Raw genomic sequence first — 20,718 nt, 5'->3', positions numbered from 1 at the left:
CTACTGAGGCAATGATGCCTAATATTCTTCACATGCTTTTCACTGATACCTTATGGCTGTTTTATCATTCCCACTGAAACTGTGATTTCTTGGGCTCTGCGAAGGAGAAAAAAGGTTTCTTGCCTAGCAGGGCCTCTACGTACTTCATTGTTGAGTGGGAACCAGATGGGAATTGAAATCAATTACCATAAATCCTAGAGGCTCCATAACTGGTGATGTGTAAATATCTTTCTGTTTCTTCTGAATAGTAGTCAGTGATCAGTCAATTAGATAAAAAGGTTACACATGCTTTTTCAGACAGTGTAGGTACAGTATAACAATAGCTAAACACTTCACAAACACATGTGAATTTATGCATGCCAAAGGACAACACCGTATAAGAACTGAGTATTACTGAAGGCACTCACTTCACAGACTGCTAGATGAGCCAAATGTAATTACAGTGGAAAGGTTTTACAATGACATCAGGCACAATGAATGTATAAGGCAATTTATGTATCCAGAAAAAAAAGAAGCAAAACACAAACATATGCTTCTGTGCCAAGTGTTAAAAAAGGAGGAGGAGGGGAAGGCCATGACTTGATCAGCAGTGCTGAATGGAAATGTGATGTTCGGTACTGTAACAGTGCTTGCTATGATGAATTAATTTTAGTAAAAATAGTGAAAGGTTTCAAATTTTCAAAATCTTAACTGTTTGTTTTTCCTTTGTTGAATGCAGTTTTTAACCCAACCATCCATTCTTGGATTATTTTTAACCAGTCCAGAAGAAATGTAATGCTTACAAGCACTAAGATGACATACTATAACACAGAGATTTGCTAAATTGTATATGACAGTTTCAAATTTCCTAAGTTTTATAGAGAACCTGGAGTAAGGCTGGTATTATGTTGAGATGAAATGAGCAGCTATTTGTTCAGGAATTTAAAATTTTAGAGCACTTTAACTGTAGTGAAGAAATGGTTTCAATAATACAAGTATCTTACAAAGTGAGATTCCATATACTTTTCTGTGATGAAGCAGAAATGAAGTTATTTCTTGCAGTATACAAGGAAAATCAGTATAAGCAAGATGAATTAAAACAAAATGATCAAATTTGAAGTTACCTGTGTGTGGAGGATGTCTTTCTGGAAGAATCAAATGTTGAAAATTTATGATGCATACAGCCTCTGCTCCTAACCATCTATCGGACACAGCTCGAATGTAATATTGAGAAGGTAGAGGTTCAAAAATTGGGATTGTGAACACCAGCATTTGAGGTTCTTTAGTAATGACCTAATGCAAATGTGTAGAGAATAATTATTGCACAGACAAATCAGTAACTTGAAAAATCATAGTTTACATCACTTCCATTAGCATTACCAACACAAAGCAATAAAGTATTTGTGCAACTCCATGTGTAAAATATTCACACCTTTATAAAAGATTTCACCACTAGGAATGTATTTTGTTTCCATGGACTTCAAAAGATAAAAATAAGACTGGTTCTTCATCTTTTTCTTTAACAGACAAAATCATTACAGTCTTCCTTTTTTTCACCTGGAAATAACTGTCCCGTCAAAGCAGGAGGAGAAAAAGGGACATCTGAGATTAGAAAACATCCTTGTGGAACTCCCAGTTTATCATGTACATCTGAAATTGAAAGCTGTGCTACTGATTTGAAAATCTGCTTAGGTCAAAATACTGTTTGGCCTTACAGATCTGCATCTCACTAACTTCATTTTTGTCTTGCTATGAGATTCTGAGTACAGTTCATTACCTGTTTTTTTTGAACAATGAAGTACTCTGAATGGTAAATGTGATCATTAGTAGGGTCTTCCACCCAAATCCACCAGGGCTCTCCAACAGTGCCGTGTACCTTTAAGAGCAGAAAAGATAGCTTGTTATAGTTGTAATGAGGTTCTCTAGATTACCTGGGTATATCGGATATATTTCTAAATGATGGAGGCTTACAAAGGAATATAGAAGGTAAGAACAATGTAATATTTCTGATTAGATCAGTCTGCTTAAAGATTATGTTTCAGTAAGAGTTCGCTTAAGGTATGCATAATATAAATGGACATGACACAAACGCAACGGAAGCTAGTGCCTGTTTATAAACAGATTGAACTGCCAGGGTTTCCTCTAGGCTCCTAAGAAAGAACTCCTCCTTTTTATCTTTTTCTTTCTTGTATTTCTTTCCATGGATTCTGTATAGAGGATTGTCTTTTGCTATTCAATGCTGATTTTTCAGTCAAAAACATCTCACGAAAAATTGGATGCTGAACTGTGATATTTCTCTCTTCCTCCCTCTCATCCCCTCTCCTCTAGAAAGATACAGTAAGTGGATTCAGAAGGCTGTAGATCTAGTCATTGCTACAGGTGAAGTGAGAAGATAAATAGAGCTGTCTCTTGATAATTCTCATGCCATCTGGCAACACTTTATTTCATCCTAGATTTTTGTTTGCTTTGTTGTGTACCTTATTGTGCAATGACAGCCACAAATCATAGCTAGGTGGGATGTTCAGTTAAGAATTTTTGTTTCTTTGTTAGAATAAATGACTTGTGCTAATGTACAAGCATTTTCTGACTATCTAGGAAAAGAAAAATGCATAGTAAAGGCGTATGGAAGACATACTATTAAATGAACATAGATTTCTGATGTTTCTGATTAGAACTGTGCTAAGGTACAAAACCAGCATGATGATCAAAAAAGACTTGGAATTATTCCTAAACTCTACTTAATAGGAAAAAACACAAAGCACGTAGTTGCTTCTAATGGCAATTTTAATGCTATAGGAATCTGGTATTGATTCACAGTGCACACATTATTTTCAGCATAATTCATTATTGTGTGTGTGCTGGAAAACAGTCTGTACTGGCTCTTGAAGACAAAAATATGAAGTAAGAATAGAACTAAGGTGCTTTTTTTTTTCTTCTTTTAACACAGTTGCACAATAGATAAGTAGATGGACAGTAAAGACACTGTAATTTATTTTCATTATATTTGGATTTCACTAGCAGCTTCACTGGGAAGTGAAGCAGTGAAACTGAAAGGACGCAGGTCACTGTAGGTGACATTATGAAAAATTACAGTGAGACTATTACTTCATCAGGGTTTAGGAGAATTTAAGAGAGGAAAGAAGAAATAAGGAAGGCGATATATTTCAAAGCTCAGACATTTTATTATCAACTCTAACAGCATCTTAGTTTTGGAGAGTCCTGTGACAAAGCTGCATGGGGAAAGAAGGGTAATGTGGGAACAGGCAATGCAACACGCTCTCAGTAACGATTCTCTAGAACTCTGGGGAGCTCTCAACAATTGACACATACCTGTATTTTGGGCAACCCTTGTTCTAAAACTGTGTGTCTAATTAATACTAGTTGCACTATTCTATTTCTATTTCTGCTGGGCTCTTGGCTGCAATACGTAGTTGCTCTGATTGGGTATGTTTAAAGTCCTTTGCTTCTAACAATATAAGAAGAATTTTCCCCTGGGATATGGCTCACACTCTTGTACTGAAATAACAGGCTCCCAACACTGAAAACTGCAGCGATTAAAGATCAAAACGATACTGTATCTCATGACTACCAAACATACCTTCTTTCTTTTGTAAAGGCAAGTGCAAAATCTGTGATAAGGTTGTTCTGAATTAAGTATCCAGGTAAAGGAACAGCCTTAAACCCATGAAATGTTAGTCAAGTGAGGTATTCCAGTTAAGTACAGTATTAAAATTTTTACTATTCTGAATTTATTTGACTACCCCCATTCTTTTAATGGATTTTTTGCCAGTGTGGTTTTGTACCAATTACAGCTATATCTGTAAGTTCCTATAGTCTTCTGTAGTCTTCTAAAAAGCTTGCTAAAATACTGTGTGACGATAGAGAAGTAGTTTTGGAGTGTCAATAGTTGAATTTAAAAGAGTCTCTAATTTTTAGAGACTATTAAAATTTAACAGCTTTTTTTTTATTTACTGTGATAAAAGATTATTTTACTGAAAAAGCAATAAAATCAACAGCTACCTTACAAAAATAAAAAAAAGGAACAAAATTTTCCAAGTTTTGATGGGTACCAATATACAAATTCACACAAAAACAGGTCTATAAGTTGAATTGATAGAACAATCATAGTATTTCCAAGCAACCATTAGGAGAACTCTGTCAAGGGGTCATAGCAAAAAACAGATTTTTGCCGAAATTGTGCTATAAGTTTAGAAGTTCAGAATCAAACTAAGAGAATATAATTCTATATGCAGCCCTTTTCAATTTGTAAAAATATAGAAGAACGTAGATTGTGTATAAAAATGTAAAAATGGAAATTACTTTGTATTAAGATACAGCTTAATATGAGGAACAGTTGTGAGGTTTTTGTTTGTCTTTAATAGATTACAGGTAAAGTGGATGAAAGATTGAGTAATAAACATTTGTTTCAATCCTAAAAAGTAATGCTTGTTTGCCTTCTGAAGTATTGCACATAAATAAGACAGCAAAAAATAATTCATGTTATAATTCATGCTAGGAGTTCATTCAAATATTTCTGTAATAAATCCTGGTAGCAAACGAAATCTAAAATCGTTAATCTCCTATTCATAAACTAATGTCCAAAGGAAAAGAAAAAGCCTTTAGGCAGGAAAAAAAATTTTAAAATAATCTAAATGTTTGCGGAATAAAACTCTAATATACTTGTGATTAAGGTAAATTCATAATCTAAGAGATTTAAAAATTATTTTGTAATAAAAGAACAGATATTTAATAGCCACCTTTCAGAATAATTTGTATTAAGTGTAAACATGAGAATGTAAAAGGAAAAATATGATTGCCCATTGAAGTATCTTTGCCTTTTTTCTGTAGGAAGTTTCAGAAGTACCAGCAACAATACAATGCCCCCATGTGGACATTTGTATTTCATTTAGATTTATCTTGAATCTACTTGTAATGAACAGATTCTGAATCAAAGGCTGTGGGTATATCTCAATGGGCAACAGTACAATTCCTTTTGTATAAATTTGCACCATAAAATATAGATGAATATAATTCCAAACATATCACAGCTTTTCTGTTCATACGAGTCCCAACAGAAAAAAAAGGCACTGATGTTGTGAATGTACATTTGTAGAGCCATAAAGAGGAGCAGAACTTGGCATACATGAACTGCATTTCACGGCTTTATTTTCTGCGTTTGACATTCATTCATAGTTCAGACAGCCATCCGTGTCTCCCTTTTTCTTGCTTCCTTTTTGGGCGTATAACTCAAATCTGTATATGACTACTATTAATATTCAGTATAAGAACTTCAACATGTTATAAACAGCACAATCCAGTGCTGTTTATAGAAAATAGTGGAAATAGAAAGAATATCTTTGGGTGCCTTCTTCTACAAAAGTCTTAAAGGTCATTCCATTCCTGTTACTGAATTTGTTTTTGAGCTAAAATAATTTTTTTTTTTTCTTATCCGAACAGCTATGGACTCCCTGTGATCATCTTTACTGAAGCTAAATTAATGCTTCGCATCCTCCCTCCACCTCCTTTTTTATACCTGATCATTCCATGTGAAGTCAGGAGTGATGTTCAGCCGAACTCGGAGGACCGTGCGGGTAATTGGCTGAATCGTTGCTTCCATTATGATGGAGGGGATTTGATGGACACATTGTTTTACCTTTAACCCAATCTTCACATGATGCAGCATATGACCTGCCAAGAAAACATTAGGTGTAACAAATTTGCATTTACAGGAAAAATAATACAACTCCGACTTTCAAATATGCTTTTAGAGAGACATGTTACTGCTTGCTTGTTTTGCTTTTAGGTGCATAAATGTCTGACTCTCTTGACCTGGCATGTCTGAATATTTTGTAATACTTAACTTGAATTAGCAATTTATAGCTTAGAAAAATCAGTATTAACCCCACTGTCGGCTATAACTAAGGGGTTAAAATAACTATTAAGAATTGACACTGAAAACATATTATGTCAAGCTAGTTCCGCTTCCGTTACTGACTTTTTGACCAGGCTCTTACCAAGCCATATAGTTCTTTTTTAAAGCATGAATGCTGACCTTTTACTTAATGAAGGGCATACATTTGAACTTCTGCAATTCCTGTGTAGTGATTAAAAGCAGACAGAACATTTTTCATAAAACTGAAGAAATGTAAATCACTCAAAAATGCACACAACTAGTAAACATCTCACAGCAGCTGTATCTTTCAGGATACACCAGTGTGTAACTGAGACAAAGGGAAAACTAAATGTTCCAATGGATTTTATTTTCAGTCATGATGACTAAGGCAATAAAGTGATTATATTAATTAAAAAAAATTTCCTACTTGTATTTTACAGCTGAAACCTCTGTTCCCTTGCTCTTCACTTTAAATATATAACATACTATGTAGCAGTGATTTCTTTTTTTTCCTGAAAAATATTGCAACTTCTAGCTTATTTAGGAAAGAAGGTTGATTTATCACATTTTCACAGAGATTCCTTACATAATTATGTGAAGCATATTTTAGATTTTAATTGGTCATAGGTACTCATTGTTAAAAGCTACCTTACAAATGGCTAATGATACTTTCTGACGTTGTGTCATGTTGTGTTGTGATGTGCCCTGTGCACACTTTCCCATAGGAAGAAATCCCGTTATTTGCATTACGTGCAAAGTGACAAGGTGATACAAACCTTTTCTTGCTATTGCACAAAGTTTAGGGGCATAACATCTTGTAATTGCTAGGGGTTTTTTTTTTTTTTATATTGTTTCTGACCTTCCCTCTTTGTTTCTCCTTATTTAATACAGTGGCAGATTTTGCTCCACACAGGTGTTAATCTATACTCTGAAGTAATGAATTTGCTTTAAGAAGCAAATCCCTAATGCAAATGTTTTAACACATATTTAATCAGTTTAATTTGCAGTTGGTGAAGTAAGTGCACCTCCAGCAAGTGGATAATTAGAACACAAAACTGTTCTATTGTTACAGCTTGGTGATACATGCAGTATTATAGCATACTTGCACAGTGACTGGCTTTTGCAACTAGAGGTTAAACCTCAGAAACTGTTAAATAAAGGTAGGTGCCAAATACTCAATAAGCTTATGTAGGCAAGTAGGCTTTTTCGTGCCAAAAATCACTTTCTGTATCACAATGTGTGAGGTGAACTGTGCTTGTACAGGACAGCACTGAGGTTTTGCACACTTACCTCCTAGGGGAAAATAAGGCTCCTCTCCCAGCTTCTAGAAAATATTATAAAACTCTCTCTCTTCCCCCAACCCTCTTTTTTTTTTTTTTTTTTTTAATAGTCACACTATTAAAAACTATATCAATGGCATTTAAGAAATAGTAAAACCTTCTGAACAAAAGGTGACTATTTGAGAAAATAGTATGTTTAACAGAAGAAGAATAAATTTTGCTTATCCCACAATTGTCATCTGTATTTTGAAAAACCAGGGCTGTTTATCTCAGATAACTAAGTGATTTCTTGGCTTGCTGGAAACTCCAGGGTTACACTGCAGTAGTGCCTAGATTGGTGTGGTACACTGGAATCCAGGATCAGCGCACACAAAATGCTCTTCATTCACTGGGAGAGCTGGCATACATCTGACGCTTTAACTCTCCCTAAGCCATGGACTGAGTTAGCTAGCTAGTTTCTGTCTTTTTATTCTATTTCCAAGGTCACAATAACATTTAAAAAGGAAGGAATGAGGCTGAAACTGGTTAAATGGAGTCAGAGAACAAGGCAGTACCTGGAAGCTATGCCTTTTCTCATTTGAACATGGCTTTGAATTCAAAGAAAAATAAGGTGGTTGCCGGGCAAGCACTTCCTTCACACCCTTGTGTCAGAGAGAGAGGCCACACAGGAAGAAGAATGTCATGTAACAGTATTTCACACAAAAGCACACATCAACCTGCTTTGATGCTTATAAGGCTAAAGAACATGAAATGTCATTACGTATAGTCAGCAACGACATATTTTCACAGTCAAATCTCAAGTCTCATCTACTTTCAAACTACATCAACATAAAACTAAACTAGACATTTTATAGACATATACTGGTATGTTTCCATTTTGTCAATACTAGTTCCGCTATGTTTAAGGAAGCAAAACTGGTTTTGTATCTTAATAGAAATTTTCTTGCTTTTCCATGGGTAGGTACTGGGAGAAAGAAGCATGAAAAAAGAAAAAAAACCCCATAGTAATACAATTCATAAGAAAGAATATTAAGTATTAGAAAGACTGCACAAGTACATAACAAATTAACAAATCTGGATAAAAAGTGCTATAATGCTTCTGATGAGAAAACCATGATAATGCTAGCTTTTCAAACACAATGTTATATTTTTAATACATTTAGAATTATAAAATTATTATTATACTGCAGTGCTAAAAATTTTTCTCATGATATTTTAGCTGAACTTATAAAACAAAAAGATAGCCTCTAATTCTTCAAAGTTTTGCATATTTATTCAGCTTTTTCCAACCTAAATTAGGCATGTAACAAAGCCGCCTAAATTAGGGAAGTAGTTCTTTTGTCAAATGAAAGAATTGTCAAGTCAGAGGTCATAACTTCTAAAAAACAGTGACTATGAATTGTATTTTTATTCTAAAACCAGATATTTCAAAAACGGTAGTTTGTTTCTCAACAACTTTGTGATAACAGGTGCAAAGAAAGCCCAAATAAGAAAAAAAATACACTCATATAGGAAAAAGAAACACATTACCAGCAATTCTTTTTTTTTTTTTTTTAACTTCAACCAGCTGGTGGACATTTTATGCACAACAGTTTATACACACATACTAGAAATTGTCATTATGTCTATCAGTAGCCTTGTGGATTTTCTCATTATCGAAGTGTCAAATCCTTTAAAAAATTCCATTAAGGTTTTGCTGAAATGACACCAGTGGCAAGGAATTCTCCATGTTCAATGAAAATGAATGCAGTGTTTCAGAAGCAGGCCATTTACTGATAGTATTCCAGGACATAATAATCTGCTTTTATTCTTTTTCACATTAATAGTATTTCGATAAAAAAAACAGCCACATTTTGCCAACTGGTAAAAATAAACAGATGCCTTTTATAGTAGTGTATTATGTAATATGCGCAAGAAAGGAAGCACAGATCAACATAAATATGTATAGATACATATATGTAAATACATATGAACACACATTTCTATTTGATATGTGTTCTGCGGTTGGCAGGACATGGGCTATTCTTACCCTCAAAGTTGTGCCATATTACAAGTTGTTGAGACTGAATAAACCTTTATTGGTTAGAGCATAATCCCATTTAAATGTGCCTACAGGGCTTCCAGGCCACAGTGTGTATATTAATGGCTCAGATTTAGTTCTAACTTGCCCATCAATTACTAATAGTTTAAGCAGATCAGCATTGGTGATTTCTCACCTATTTCATCTTTCCTCATGTCCTTCATCTTGTCTATAGTGAGATTCTTCTCTTCCAACTTTGAAAGGACTGATGGTGGTAACACTGAGAACTGTCTCAAAGGGCTAACCCAGCCCCACAGCCGCTTGTCAATGACTTTGCTGAGATTCAGTAGTCGATATGTCATTGCAGGCCAACGTTTCCTAAGGGCAATCTCAAAAAGAGCTCGAACAATACGAGCTGCATTCTGGAGAGTGAAAAAAAAAGCAAAAATGTTGTCATTCTCTCAAGTATTCTTTGTAAAATGAAAAGGATCCCACTGACTCATTTTTGACGAACCATAAAAATAGATTTTTCTTTTCAAACTTATTTCAAACATTCTTGAAAACTACTTTTTCCATCTCTGTCTAGTGGCCGAACTACCTCACAGTTGCCTACAGAAATTATGAAAAGAAACATGTGCAACTAATTAAAGTAGTGGCAGATCTGCCATAGAATTTCTAGTTGTGCTGACATTGGGGAATTCTAAATTTATTGTGTCTTAATCACTCCTGAAAGAAATTCACCTACTGTTCCTAATATCTTCCTCCTCTGCCCACACATAAAATACACCTGCAAACTCAGTTTCTACGAAATTCAAGTTTTAATTTTTTACTTCAGTTGTACTTCCATAACAGCATCCCATTTCACACTGAATTTCATGATGTTTGCACAGAAGTTTTACAGTAGTGACTTTTTTTTTTTTAATGTTATCATCTTCTGAGACTGTTGTATAACCAAACTGTATAAATCTGCTTTGGACTTGGAAAATTAATTATTAACATAAGCTTGAATGAGGTCAGTCTTATCCTGAAAACATAAGTTATGATATTCCTTTCATAAACTTATCAAACTGCCTTATGAAGTTCTGGTTTCTTGGTGGGGTTTCTTTTTTCTTTTTCTTTTTTGCCTACCCTGTATTAACAATTCTGTTCTTGATTCATTGAATAGAATACAATCATTCTCTGCTGGCTCTGCAATGCCAAAAGAAATAAAAAATGGAAAATTATTTGGTCATGATAGGAAGCATATGTTACTAAAGAGGCACATTTCCTTTACTTAGAAAGAATGAATGATTTTCTTAATAGTCACTATCCAATTAAAAATATTCCCAATTTGTAGCACTGGTTTCACATGTAGAATTTATGAAGATCTGAGAAGACAACCATGTTGTCTCACTAAAAATGCTATAATTGAGGCAGACAAATAAAAGCAATTGTCTTGAAAGCAAAGATTAAAAGTATCATACTGAAAATGATCTTGCTGTGCAAGAACCACAATTTTTATGATGTGCATAATGATTTCAGAATTTTCTCATTTATACCCATACGTGCTATGAAATGTAAACACTTCTGAATAAGGTAATGTTAGTATGAAAATCTTGCTGAAGAATACATATACTTTTAAATATTTAACTCTCATCTTTGGCACCAACTAAATGCAATTTTACAATCAATTATTTCCAAAATGGTTTCCTAAGGATGAGACAAAAAGGATTCAATGCAACATGTCGCTGACCAAGAAAAAAAAAAAAAAAAAAAAAAGAGACATAGAATGAACTAAAAGATAAAACTTTATAATCTATTTTATACATTCATTATTGTTGCACATCTGGGATTGTCTATGAGGATTCTGTCTCTTCAAGTTCTCTGGATCCAGGATTCTAAACTTTCAGGAAATACCTCTTTCTTTCTAAGATGGGCTCTAGTTGTGTAAGCAAGCAGTTCTGTGTTACAGACTTGCAGTTCTCTTATCATTCTGAGTAATAACTAAACACGCTGTATAAATATCATCCATTCAGGTGTCAATTCAAACTGACAAATATATAGACTGATATTTTTGCATGATTTTGTAAATTGTAATTTTGCATAATTATGTCTAGAAATAAAATTGTAATAGCACACATTTCTTGTGTAAACCAAGGTATGTGTATAAGACATAGCTTATGTTTTGCAGAATGAAGTATAAAAGTACACAAACCATAAAAACAGATTGCAACAGTTTTCCACATTTAGAAGAAACCCTAGTAAATTAAGAATAAAATGTCTGTCCAAACACAGAACTACTAATACGAAAAGACTACAGGGGTAATATGAACAAAAAGGACATTCATAATTAGAAAAAAATTCAACAGTCTCCCAAGATAGGCTTTTGCAAATCTTTTCTACTTAAATATTATACCACACATGCACACACACACACACGGCTTGGATTTTCAGATCAATTTGCATGAAAATGTTTAAAAAAGTTGCAGATCAAGGCCTACTTATCTAACTGTAAACAACTGAGAGAATGAAAACAGCAGAAGACAGCAAGAGACATGTAAAATCCCTATTTTTACCTGTGCAACATATGCAGAATCCGAAATAAGGGAGAAGCTGTCCATCTCCCCTCTGCTAATATATGTTTGAAGGAGGATATTAATTTTTCCATAATTGTTTTCCACACCTCCTGGAGCAGGAAGTTCGCAGAAATCATTCAGTAAGGTATCCAGCTCTTCTATTTCTTCTTCTCTTACCTAAAACACAATTACAGATTATGAAGAGGCTGGAGCAATTTGGTAAGAATTTTTACACTGAAATCAAATTTTCCTTATAACATAGTTACATTACTTTCAAATGGAGTTTCTAGTTTTAAAGAGAAAAAAAAAAAAGAAGGAAAAAAAGCAGCAAACCCACATCTTCCACAATGTAGCTAACAGACCGTAATTGAAACTATCTTAATAGTGACACAATTACATTTTATTATGCATCACCATCTATTAAGGTTGCCATTGACATACAAAAATTTGATATGCCACAAAAATTGAATCTTCTGACCCTGCCATCCTTCATCTGATGAGATTTCATTTTTTATTTGACCAGAGTAAAACCTCTGTCCATCTGGATTAGGGCAATCTTGAATTAACATTAAATGTACTCATTATAGTTACCTAGTTTGCATGTGGCATAATACATTTTTAACTCAAAACTGTGAAGTACTATGATTCATGACATTAAAATTTTCACTGTTAATAAGATTAAGTCTTAATATGAGTAAAGAAATATTAATATCTATGGTTTGAATAATGCATAACATTTCACATTCTAACTGATGACCCTTACATGGCAAAACCAGCATAAATCTACATATTCTTTGATTTACTGATAGTCTGTTAGTGTAAAACTTATTTAAAGAGGGTAAATGTTTGGTCCCTGCAGGGAACCAGCTGAAAGTAATTTTCATTTGGACCTGACTACCTGACATATAAAATACCCTAAGACAATTGGGATAAAATTCCCAACTATCCAGCCACTAGTCCTACAGGAAAGAAAAAAATGAAGGACACAATCATCACAAATGACTCCAGTGTCAGGGGAATAGTATGCTCTGCGTACAACAGCATTTCTGATAATTTTTTCTGCTCTTGCATTACACAGTAAAGATCAAATCCGGATCTGTATTCCAGCTACTGGTGACTTACCTATCTTAAAATACAGAATGTTTAAAGGCATTATGGAGACATGATTCATATTAACAAAAGTCACAATTTGTATCACACAGAGGGATAAATCCTGAGTTATTCTTGTGAAAATCAGTTACTAGTTTTAACATTCAGAGCTGCACAGCAAATGAATCACAAGAAACTGGAAATGATGGTACACTGATGCCACACCATACAAATACGAGAATCATACAAAATTAGAAAAACTATGCTTTAGTCCAGAAGCATCACTACTAACTTTACTACAGATATAAAAACATATCATATCATATTTTCCATATGCTTTCCTTTTAAATATTCAATTATGCTAAATTTAGAATTAGCAAGGCAGTATCACTATCATAAAAAATCCCTTCTAGCTTGGAAAACGTTGCATGTATCAACGTTTGTGTGTGAAAACCTCAACCTCACTGCTTATTATCTTCTATAATGGAAGAGATTACAGCAAAATAGAATTTCTCCATTAGATAAAGAGGTGGTAATACTCAGACAATGTGTGCAAATATGTAAATATGTAGATGGTGAGGGATTCACACAGCCAGTTCACAGAGCCAGGTGAATGAGAGCCAACTCCGATCTGAAAGTTTGTAATTGTCGTAAAATGGCAATGAGCCCAAGCTAATAAACCCTGTGGAGTCTAGCTTGCACCTCCATGAGATAGAAGCATGGGCAAACAACCTCATGCCAGCTTGCAATGAATTGTCTCGTGTCCTACCCACACAGGAGGCAAAAAGGAGGTTGGAAGAACTGAGTATGATAGTAACCTAGCCTGCACAAGAAAATCTGTTACGACAACTTTTTAGATTTCAAATTTGAAAATAACTCCTCAGATTTTATCATTCTGCTAATCAAATATTGTTCCCTGCATGAAGTATATCGCAGAGTTAACTTCAGTGAGTCTTGCCTCATTTCTGATAAAGCAAATTGTTCACGGAGACATGTAATAAAGGTTTAAACTTCAAACAGAAAAACTATCTCATCCCTGGGTGCATCACTCCAATGGACGCTTATCTTCACCTGTTAATAATTGAGGAGCAGAAAAGTTCTTAAAAGCATTTAAAAGGAATTTTCAGAGATCCATACCTAGTTATTAAATGTGCACTACAGTTCAAGCTGAACTACATACAAATTTGAGTGAGAGCATATATAGTTCTTGGCAATTATGCCCACTAGAAAACATTTTATTATGGTGCTTATTATTTAACAAAACTTGGGTCTGTAGACACTATTTATGGAGTGAGTACTACAGAAGTGTCTAGTTTCAAGATATTCTTTGTACGAAAAGATACAACTTTACCTTTATCTGTTCAAATTCTTCAGCTTTTGATACTATAGCAAGAATATCACCTTCTGTTTTATGAGCATCAAACAATTCATTAAAAGTCTGTTAAAAATAAAATGAGTTAACACTGAAAATAAAAATATACATACAGCACAAAAGAAAGAAACATTAACCAAGATTTCAAAAGGCATGATCTTAAAGTCCTTTCCAACCCTAACTATTCTATGATTCTATGAAAATATAAGTTATTTGAAGACCAGAGTTATACAATTTAAACAGGAACAATTTCTAGAATGACTTCTTAGCACTTTCAGAAAAACAGTGCCTTTATACTCAGGCAAGCCAAAATCGGGAGACATGCAGTCTATGGCCATTTCGAAAAAAGTCTAGGACACATTTGAGTGAATAAATATGTGATACTAATTATACATAGTGACAATAAACAGTTAAACATTATTAACTCAGAGTCTTCAGCTTTTGTTCAATAAAAAGACTTATTTCCTAAAAAAAAGGTTGTAAGATGAATGTGTACATCAAATCAAGCTTCCAATACTACAAAGTTTTGTACAAATGCATTCTCCCAACACATTTACAACACAATCTGATTACAGTGCTAAAAGTTGTTTAAGGTTGGCAAGGTGATAGGAATTTCATGCAGAAAAACTTTCCAGTTATCAGACTCTAAACTTGAATGTGCTATTATGTATCAATGGTTGCGCACACTGTTGATATCAAAATGTTTTTTATAATTCAGCTAAAAGAAGGGATTGACAATAGAAATTTCAAACCTCACTTCACATCAAGTCTAGATTTTTCAGTATTGCTTTAGATTTAGTTTCTTTTTCCTCTCTACCTCTTCTCTCCCCATTTTGGTAAGTATGATTTGAAAATATACTGAACAAATCAGCTACATATTCTGTAATATCTTACAACTATTTTAGATTATAGGTTCAAAAAGAAGGAAAAAAACCCAGAAACAGAAAATCATAATTTACCTCTATAGTATTGTATTTAATATAGTAGTGGCTGGCAGTTCTGCCTAAATCTGTTGAAGAAAAAAAGCCAGTTCGCTCTTCAAAGCGAATCATGCGGGCTTTGTCCAGTTTTCTGCCGACTTCAATTACCAATTGTTCTCTGTGCTTTTCTAGACCTGGATCCATCTAGACATGAAACACACATATTTGTATAAAAGAAAAAGTGTTAAATAAATAATTTATTGAGGTAATCCAGTCACACAAAGGCAGAAATCAAATAAAATGATTTTCCTGAGATCTCACTAATAACAGTTACGCTGACATTACTGGCCAAGGACTGTCTGTGCAGGACAAAATAATCAGGATAATATTCCTTTTACAATGCTTAGAGACTATCAATGCAATGTAGATTAATACTACTTACGAAAAAGTAGCATGATTATGAAATAAATTTACACTGAAGTTTTTAAAAGAAGTTTTAGTGATAATATATTCTTCATGAAATTGTCATTACTATATCACTCCACAAAAACATGCCATCTTATGGTATCTTCTATTTATGAAAATAGCCAAAGATATACCTTGCCTGGGTATCTGACATGGGGATGGCTTTGTATCCCAAACAGAATAAGCTTCGAACTGGGTGGCTGAAATTTTTACTAGCAAAAAACCTCTTACGTTCCCAAAAGCTTTGGGTATGTCAGCTGGGATATTGTAATTATTGAGTTATTGATGTACTGTATAAACATTCACATTAAAAGCACACGAGGAGCTTGTTGTGCCAAACAGCACTTCTATTCATATCAAAGTTCAGGAACTTGAACATTTTGTTTAAGTAATGATGTACATTATCTTACTAGTACATACGAGGTTGAGCAAAACTCCCATCTGAGCGGGACTGCTGTATAATCGTGTGTTTCCACGTATGCACCTGGGATACCCACACTGACAAGGATGGGTGAAAAGGGATTCGTAGTCATGTTAACCCTCTGGTATGTGTGCACCTGAGATATGGTTCTAACTACACAAGTCACCAAATTTGAAAAGACTGTAACTCTGTTATAGTCCACAGGCATCATTCTTATTTCAGGGCTTGTATAGTTCAGATTTCCTACAGGGCAAGTCACTCATCAGCCCTCTTGGTAAATCTGCACCAGAGATATATGACCGAGATGACAAAAAGGAGTAAGCTTTAAGAATTGCTATGCCTTGGTTTGCTCTGGTTTTCCTTGGGCCAGGATTCAGTTTCATCTTTGTGCCAAAGTGCTTCATCTCACATTCAGTGAAGCTGCAGACAAATACAGCCATCTCCACAAAGCAGCTGCAAGGCTAGTTCCTAATATTCCCCGTCGTTGCCAGTTACTCTGAAGCTGTTTCTCCTTAGTTATGGCTTGCCTTAGTTTCATGTCAAAAGCTAAGATGGCAAAGGTCTACAGTGCTTTTCTCAATAGTAAGTCATGCATTGAGGTCAGATTTCAGACCAGAGGTGGTCAAAAAAAGTGATCAGGATGCCAGATGTTTAACATTTCTTAAAATAAAAGAGTGGGAAAAAAATTTTTAAAAATTTCAAAACACTTCCCTACTCCTTTGGCAGTCCAAATTACCTGCCAATCTTTTTGTCTTACATATAAAAACGCTAAAGCTGTAACAATAGACTAACATTTTTTTACAAAAACAAAGGTTTTAACTTTAAAGGCAAGGTCACCAATTGGAAAAGGCTGTGAAGCAATATTGCAGTCTATAGAATCCATGGTTAGCACTCTTCTTGTTGAACTTGCATAATTAGAAATCCAACAGAGTAAAAGATCTAGCCTAGAACAGCCAGACTTTCAAAACCAAACCTTGTCCTGTCCACAGCGAGAAACAGAGCAGGTTTGGAGTATACATATGGAAATTTAAGAATGCATGATAAACTATATTATTATTCACATTTTTTCCTCTAGCTAACAGAGGAGTGTTGGGGACAAGCTCCTCTAACTTTTACAGATGTTCTAAACATAAACATACACCTTATGGAGATAAAAAGCTTTGCTTAACTATGGGAACACCAGAGAGCAGAACAAAAAAGAGAAAACAGACAAAGGGACCACCTTTTCTTTGGAACTCTAAAAGGATGAGAAAGCACCTGTAATTCGTACCATAGACTTCACTAACATGACACTCACATTTGCTCCACTTTTTCCTTCCACTGTTTGCTTCTACTTGCTTCTTATCATAATTTTGGCCATTTTTTCAACTCAATAAAAGGCATTATTGGCACTCCTAGCAAACAACTCGAAAAGTCACAAATCAAAGCCAGAAACAGGCTAGGTGGGGAAGAGTAATACCCCAGAGGCAACATGTGGGGGTGCAGAATGTTGAGCGTGCTTGCCCTGGTCTCCCTGTGTGGTGCAACACATCCCTTTTGTGTGGACAGGCTGGGCATTTGGTGCCCTAAAGTAATGACTGGGTGTGGTGAGCACCCGTGGAAAGGGAAAGGAGAAGGAGTTTGCATTTTCTCAGCCCCACTGAACGGCTGGGAAGTGCAACCCTTGATGGTTATGCAGATATTTGGATTCTGAATGGGGAGCACTGACTGTCAGCCAAAACAGATAGAAACTGGCATGCTGCAACACTACTAAGAAACAAATAAGACAACAATTATGAAAACTGGATACCTATACCCAGAACAGAAGGAATAGAACAGCCTAAAGTGAGCAAATCTGTGATTATGCCTGCATCTGGCACTATACCATCCATATACTGTCTATAGCACATTAGCTTTGGAGTTTAAAACTGGTTTATGTAGAAAATAATGCGATTGGCATTGGGTTTGCTCTTACATGAATGGATGACACTTCAAATTGATATAATTTGCTACTGCCTTAACACAAAAATAGGAATGTTTATTATTAGCATATCAAATCAAAAGGGGTAGAAAGGAGGTTAGTGGCAGGAAAAGACAACTTCTGGCAATCTCCAAATTCTCAGCAGCTGAATAAAACCACAAAAGCAAGGGGAGGGGTAACAGCCCTTGTTTATTATTTTTTTAATTTACAAAAATATTTCTGTTAGTGTTTTATTACTTTTTTTTTTCACCAGTTATTACCACCATGGATACATTTCTTTTAATGTAAAATTTGTTAATAACACTGGTAAAAAAAAATAAGTGATTTTTTTTAAAAAAGGGCATTTATAGGAATGGGAAAACAACTTTCTTCTCATAAGCAAATCAATTTTTGCTTTTCATTTATCTATTACGTAGTGATTTGTGTTACATAGCATTATATTAACATACGGTAATATACTGTAAGGCTTTTTATAGAAAATAGATTTGAGATGACCAGAGGTCTAAAGGTGTCTGTAGAAGTTTGCTCAAAAAATAGTCTACCTACTTCCGCTGCAGTTTCCACTATCAGACACAAAAGCTATCAAAAAATACCTCCTGACATATATCTCTACATGTTACTATGACCTAAACAACTGCGGCTCACAGTATCATGACAAATTATGAAATCACAAAATAGATTCAGGACATGTGAAATGAACTGCAGTTACTGTACACTTGTGAGAGTTTCACCTGCATTAGGCTCAGTTACCCTTGTCCAAACTATGTTATCATGTTTATGCTTATAAACAGTTGTACAGAAAAAAGTAACAATATTCAGATAATCTGTAAACTGTTAAATTCCTAAAAATGACATGTTTTGAAAAAAACTTGAAACCCCCCCCTTACGTAACTGTGCTCTGCTTTATATCCTGCATGGAACACTCCAAATAAACAAAGCCAAATCAAAATAAGTGAATAAAAAAAATCTTATAATTACTAAATCACAAGAAAGAAAAAACCCCCTTAATTAAAAATGCCATTTTATAATTTATAAGATATCACATGATGAAACATTCTAAAACAAAAGGTGATGGGATGGGGGAAAGCAAGGAACTCAAGAATGCTTTATTCTATCATTTATATCTAGCCTACAAAACTGAAAAACTGACGATAGGCTAAGTTACAGTAACTGTCTGTTAGGAAAGAATGTTGTCCTTTGGAGTGTAACTTGGTCAGTTAAAACGCATTTTTATGTGAACAGAAGGCACCTCTTAATTTAGTGTTAAAAATACTCCGCCATAGCAAATATCTTCCTTTTCTAAGCACTTTAAAAGAATTGCTGATGTCAGATTAAGTAGAAACAGCAAATATTTATCCTCACATCAGAGAAGGATTAGAGACCTAGAACAGGTTACAGATTTTTTTAAAATGCATTTTATACCTGATAAGCTTTGTGACTGATGCCATATACTAATGGATTTGCTCTCATCCGTACATAAAGATAAGTGTAACTTATCCACTTTACTGCTTCTTCCACATTAGTTACTGTTCCAAGAGCAATCTGGAAATAGGAGAAGAGACAAAATTAAACATCTATGTTACAGCTGAACATAAGTATTTGGCTGAAAATATTTGGAATTCAGAGCATTAGCACTAGATTAAAGAAAGTGTCAGTACCTTTCCAACTTAAATTATTTTAAAATAATCGTCATAGGACATTATTTAAAAATAATCATAGTTGAATCATCATTACACATCTTCATCTTATATAACATTATACCATAACATAGTATGATCTGTGACATAATATTAGAGATACAGTGACCCAGATAATATACCACTTATAATTTTTACAATTAAAAGATGATACTAAGTAAGCTTGTTATAAAAAAAAGAAGAACAAAACAACATAATTCTTTAGCGAATATGTTCAGGGTGATTTAAAGAAGAAAACCTTAAAAAATTTATCTACATTTAAAAGATTAATTTTTCATACCAGTGTGAAAGCACAAGTCCTAACCCAAATGATACCAACCATCTTTAGGATTTTCTTCATCGTGCCCTCATACTTGGCAATTTGTTCACACACAGTTTTTACAAATAGTTTTTTCCTTTTTGATCTAGCAATTCAGATATACAGGTACCTGCTACATTCTTGTTATATCAAAACATAACAAAATTGAACAGGTAATACGCATATATACATATATTTATTTATTTTTCAAGGCTGAATCAGGTATACAGCCTTGGTTTTTTTTTACTGAGGTTTTTTTGCCAATTCAATAGTTCTAGCACCCAAGGATTTACTATACACACGCTTTTACTTGATAACTTCAGCTCTATTTTGTATTGGTTATATTCTTGAGAAGCATTTTACTGCTTAATTCCAATTAACCTGATTTTACCAGGAGAATGTAGTATTTCCTGCATGTGCCATGAACATTTTTTGTTTGTTACTGGTTGTTTAAAACAAGCAAAAGTCCCTCTTGCTAATTTTTTTTGTGATCCATTACTAGATTTTTAAAGTTATTTTTGTTTTATTGGTGTTCAGATTTCATATAAACGTTCCACATGACTTGGCAAAAAATTAAGAAAACCCTATACAACTGTGATTTCATATGCATGTTCAGATCTAAGCATCTAGACCTTAATAATACAGATGTGCTTTTTTGAAATAACATAAATATCTCATAAAAAATAATAATGTAATCCAAATCTGCCTTGACTTTAAATAACAAATCTGGCAAAACCTTGTTGATATCAATGACTAATAGTATGGAGTA

At 34.1% G+C, this 20,718-nt stretch overlaps 1 protein-coding gene across 8 annotated transcripts in view; it reads right to left on the bottom strand.

Annotated features, from left to right (window-relative positions):
- ASCC3 (activating signal cointegrator 1 complex subunit 3) overlaps positions 1-20,718 on the bottom strand; it is a 283,374-nt gene that overhangs the window by 72,896 nt on the left and 189,760 nt on the right. For 7 of the 8 annotated variants that reach the window (XR_003991912.1, XM_030489984.1, XM_030489983.1 and 4 more), the window contains 8 exons: positions 19,377-19,496; positions 15,148-15,312; positions 14,168-14,254; positions 11,728-11,904; positions 9,369-9,594; positions 5,513-5,667; positions 1,757-1,855; positions 1,104-1,272 (listed from right to left, as the gene is read on the bottom strand). Coding sequence is in view for 7 of the 8 variants with exons in the window: in XM_030489984.1 (XP_030345844.1) it covers positions 1,104-1,272; positions 1,757-1,855; positions 5,513-5,667; positions 9,369-9,594; positions 11,728-11,904; positions 14,168-14,254; positions 15,148-15,312; positions 19,377-19,496 (1,198 nt within the window). In the remaining variant the exon portion in view is untranslated. The remainder of the gene's footprint in view (positions 1-1,103; positions 1,273-1,756; positions 1,856-5,512; positions 5,668-9,368; positions 9,595-11,727; positions 11,905-14,167; positions 14,255-15,147; positions 15,313-19,376; positions 19,497-20,718) is intronic. The other variant, XM_030489986.1, reaches the window with a different exon arrangement.

The sequence above is a fragment of the Strigops habroptila genome, chromosome 6 (assembly GCF_004027225.2).
Source record: "Strigops habroptila isolate Jane chromosome 6, bStrHab1.2.pri, whole genome shotgun sequence".
NCBI classification, from domain to species: domain Eukaryota; kingdom Metazoa; phylum Chordata; class Aves; order Psittaciformes; family Psittacidae; genus Strigops; species Strigops habroptila.
Note: the sequence above shows the minus strand (reverse complement) of the source record. Positions and strands in the feature narration are given on the sequence as shown.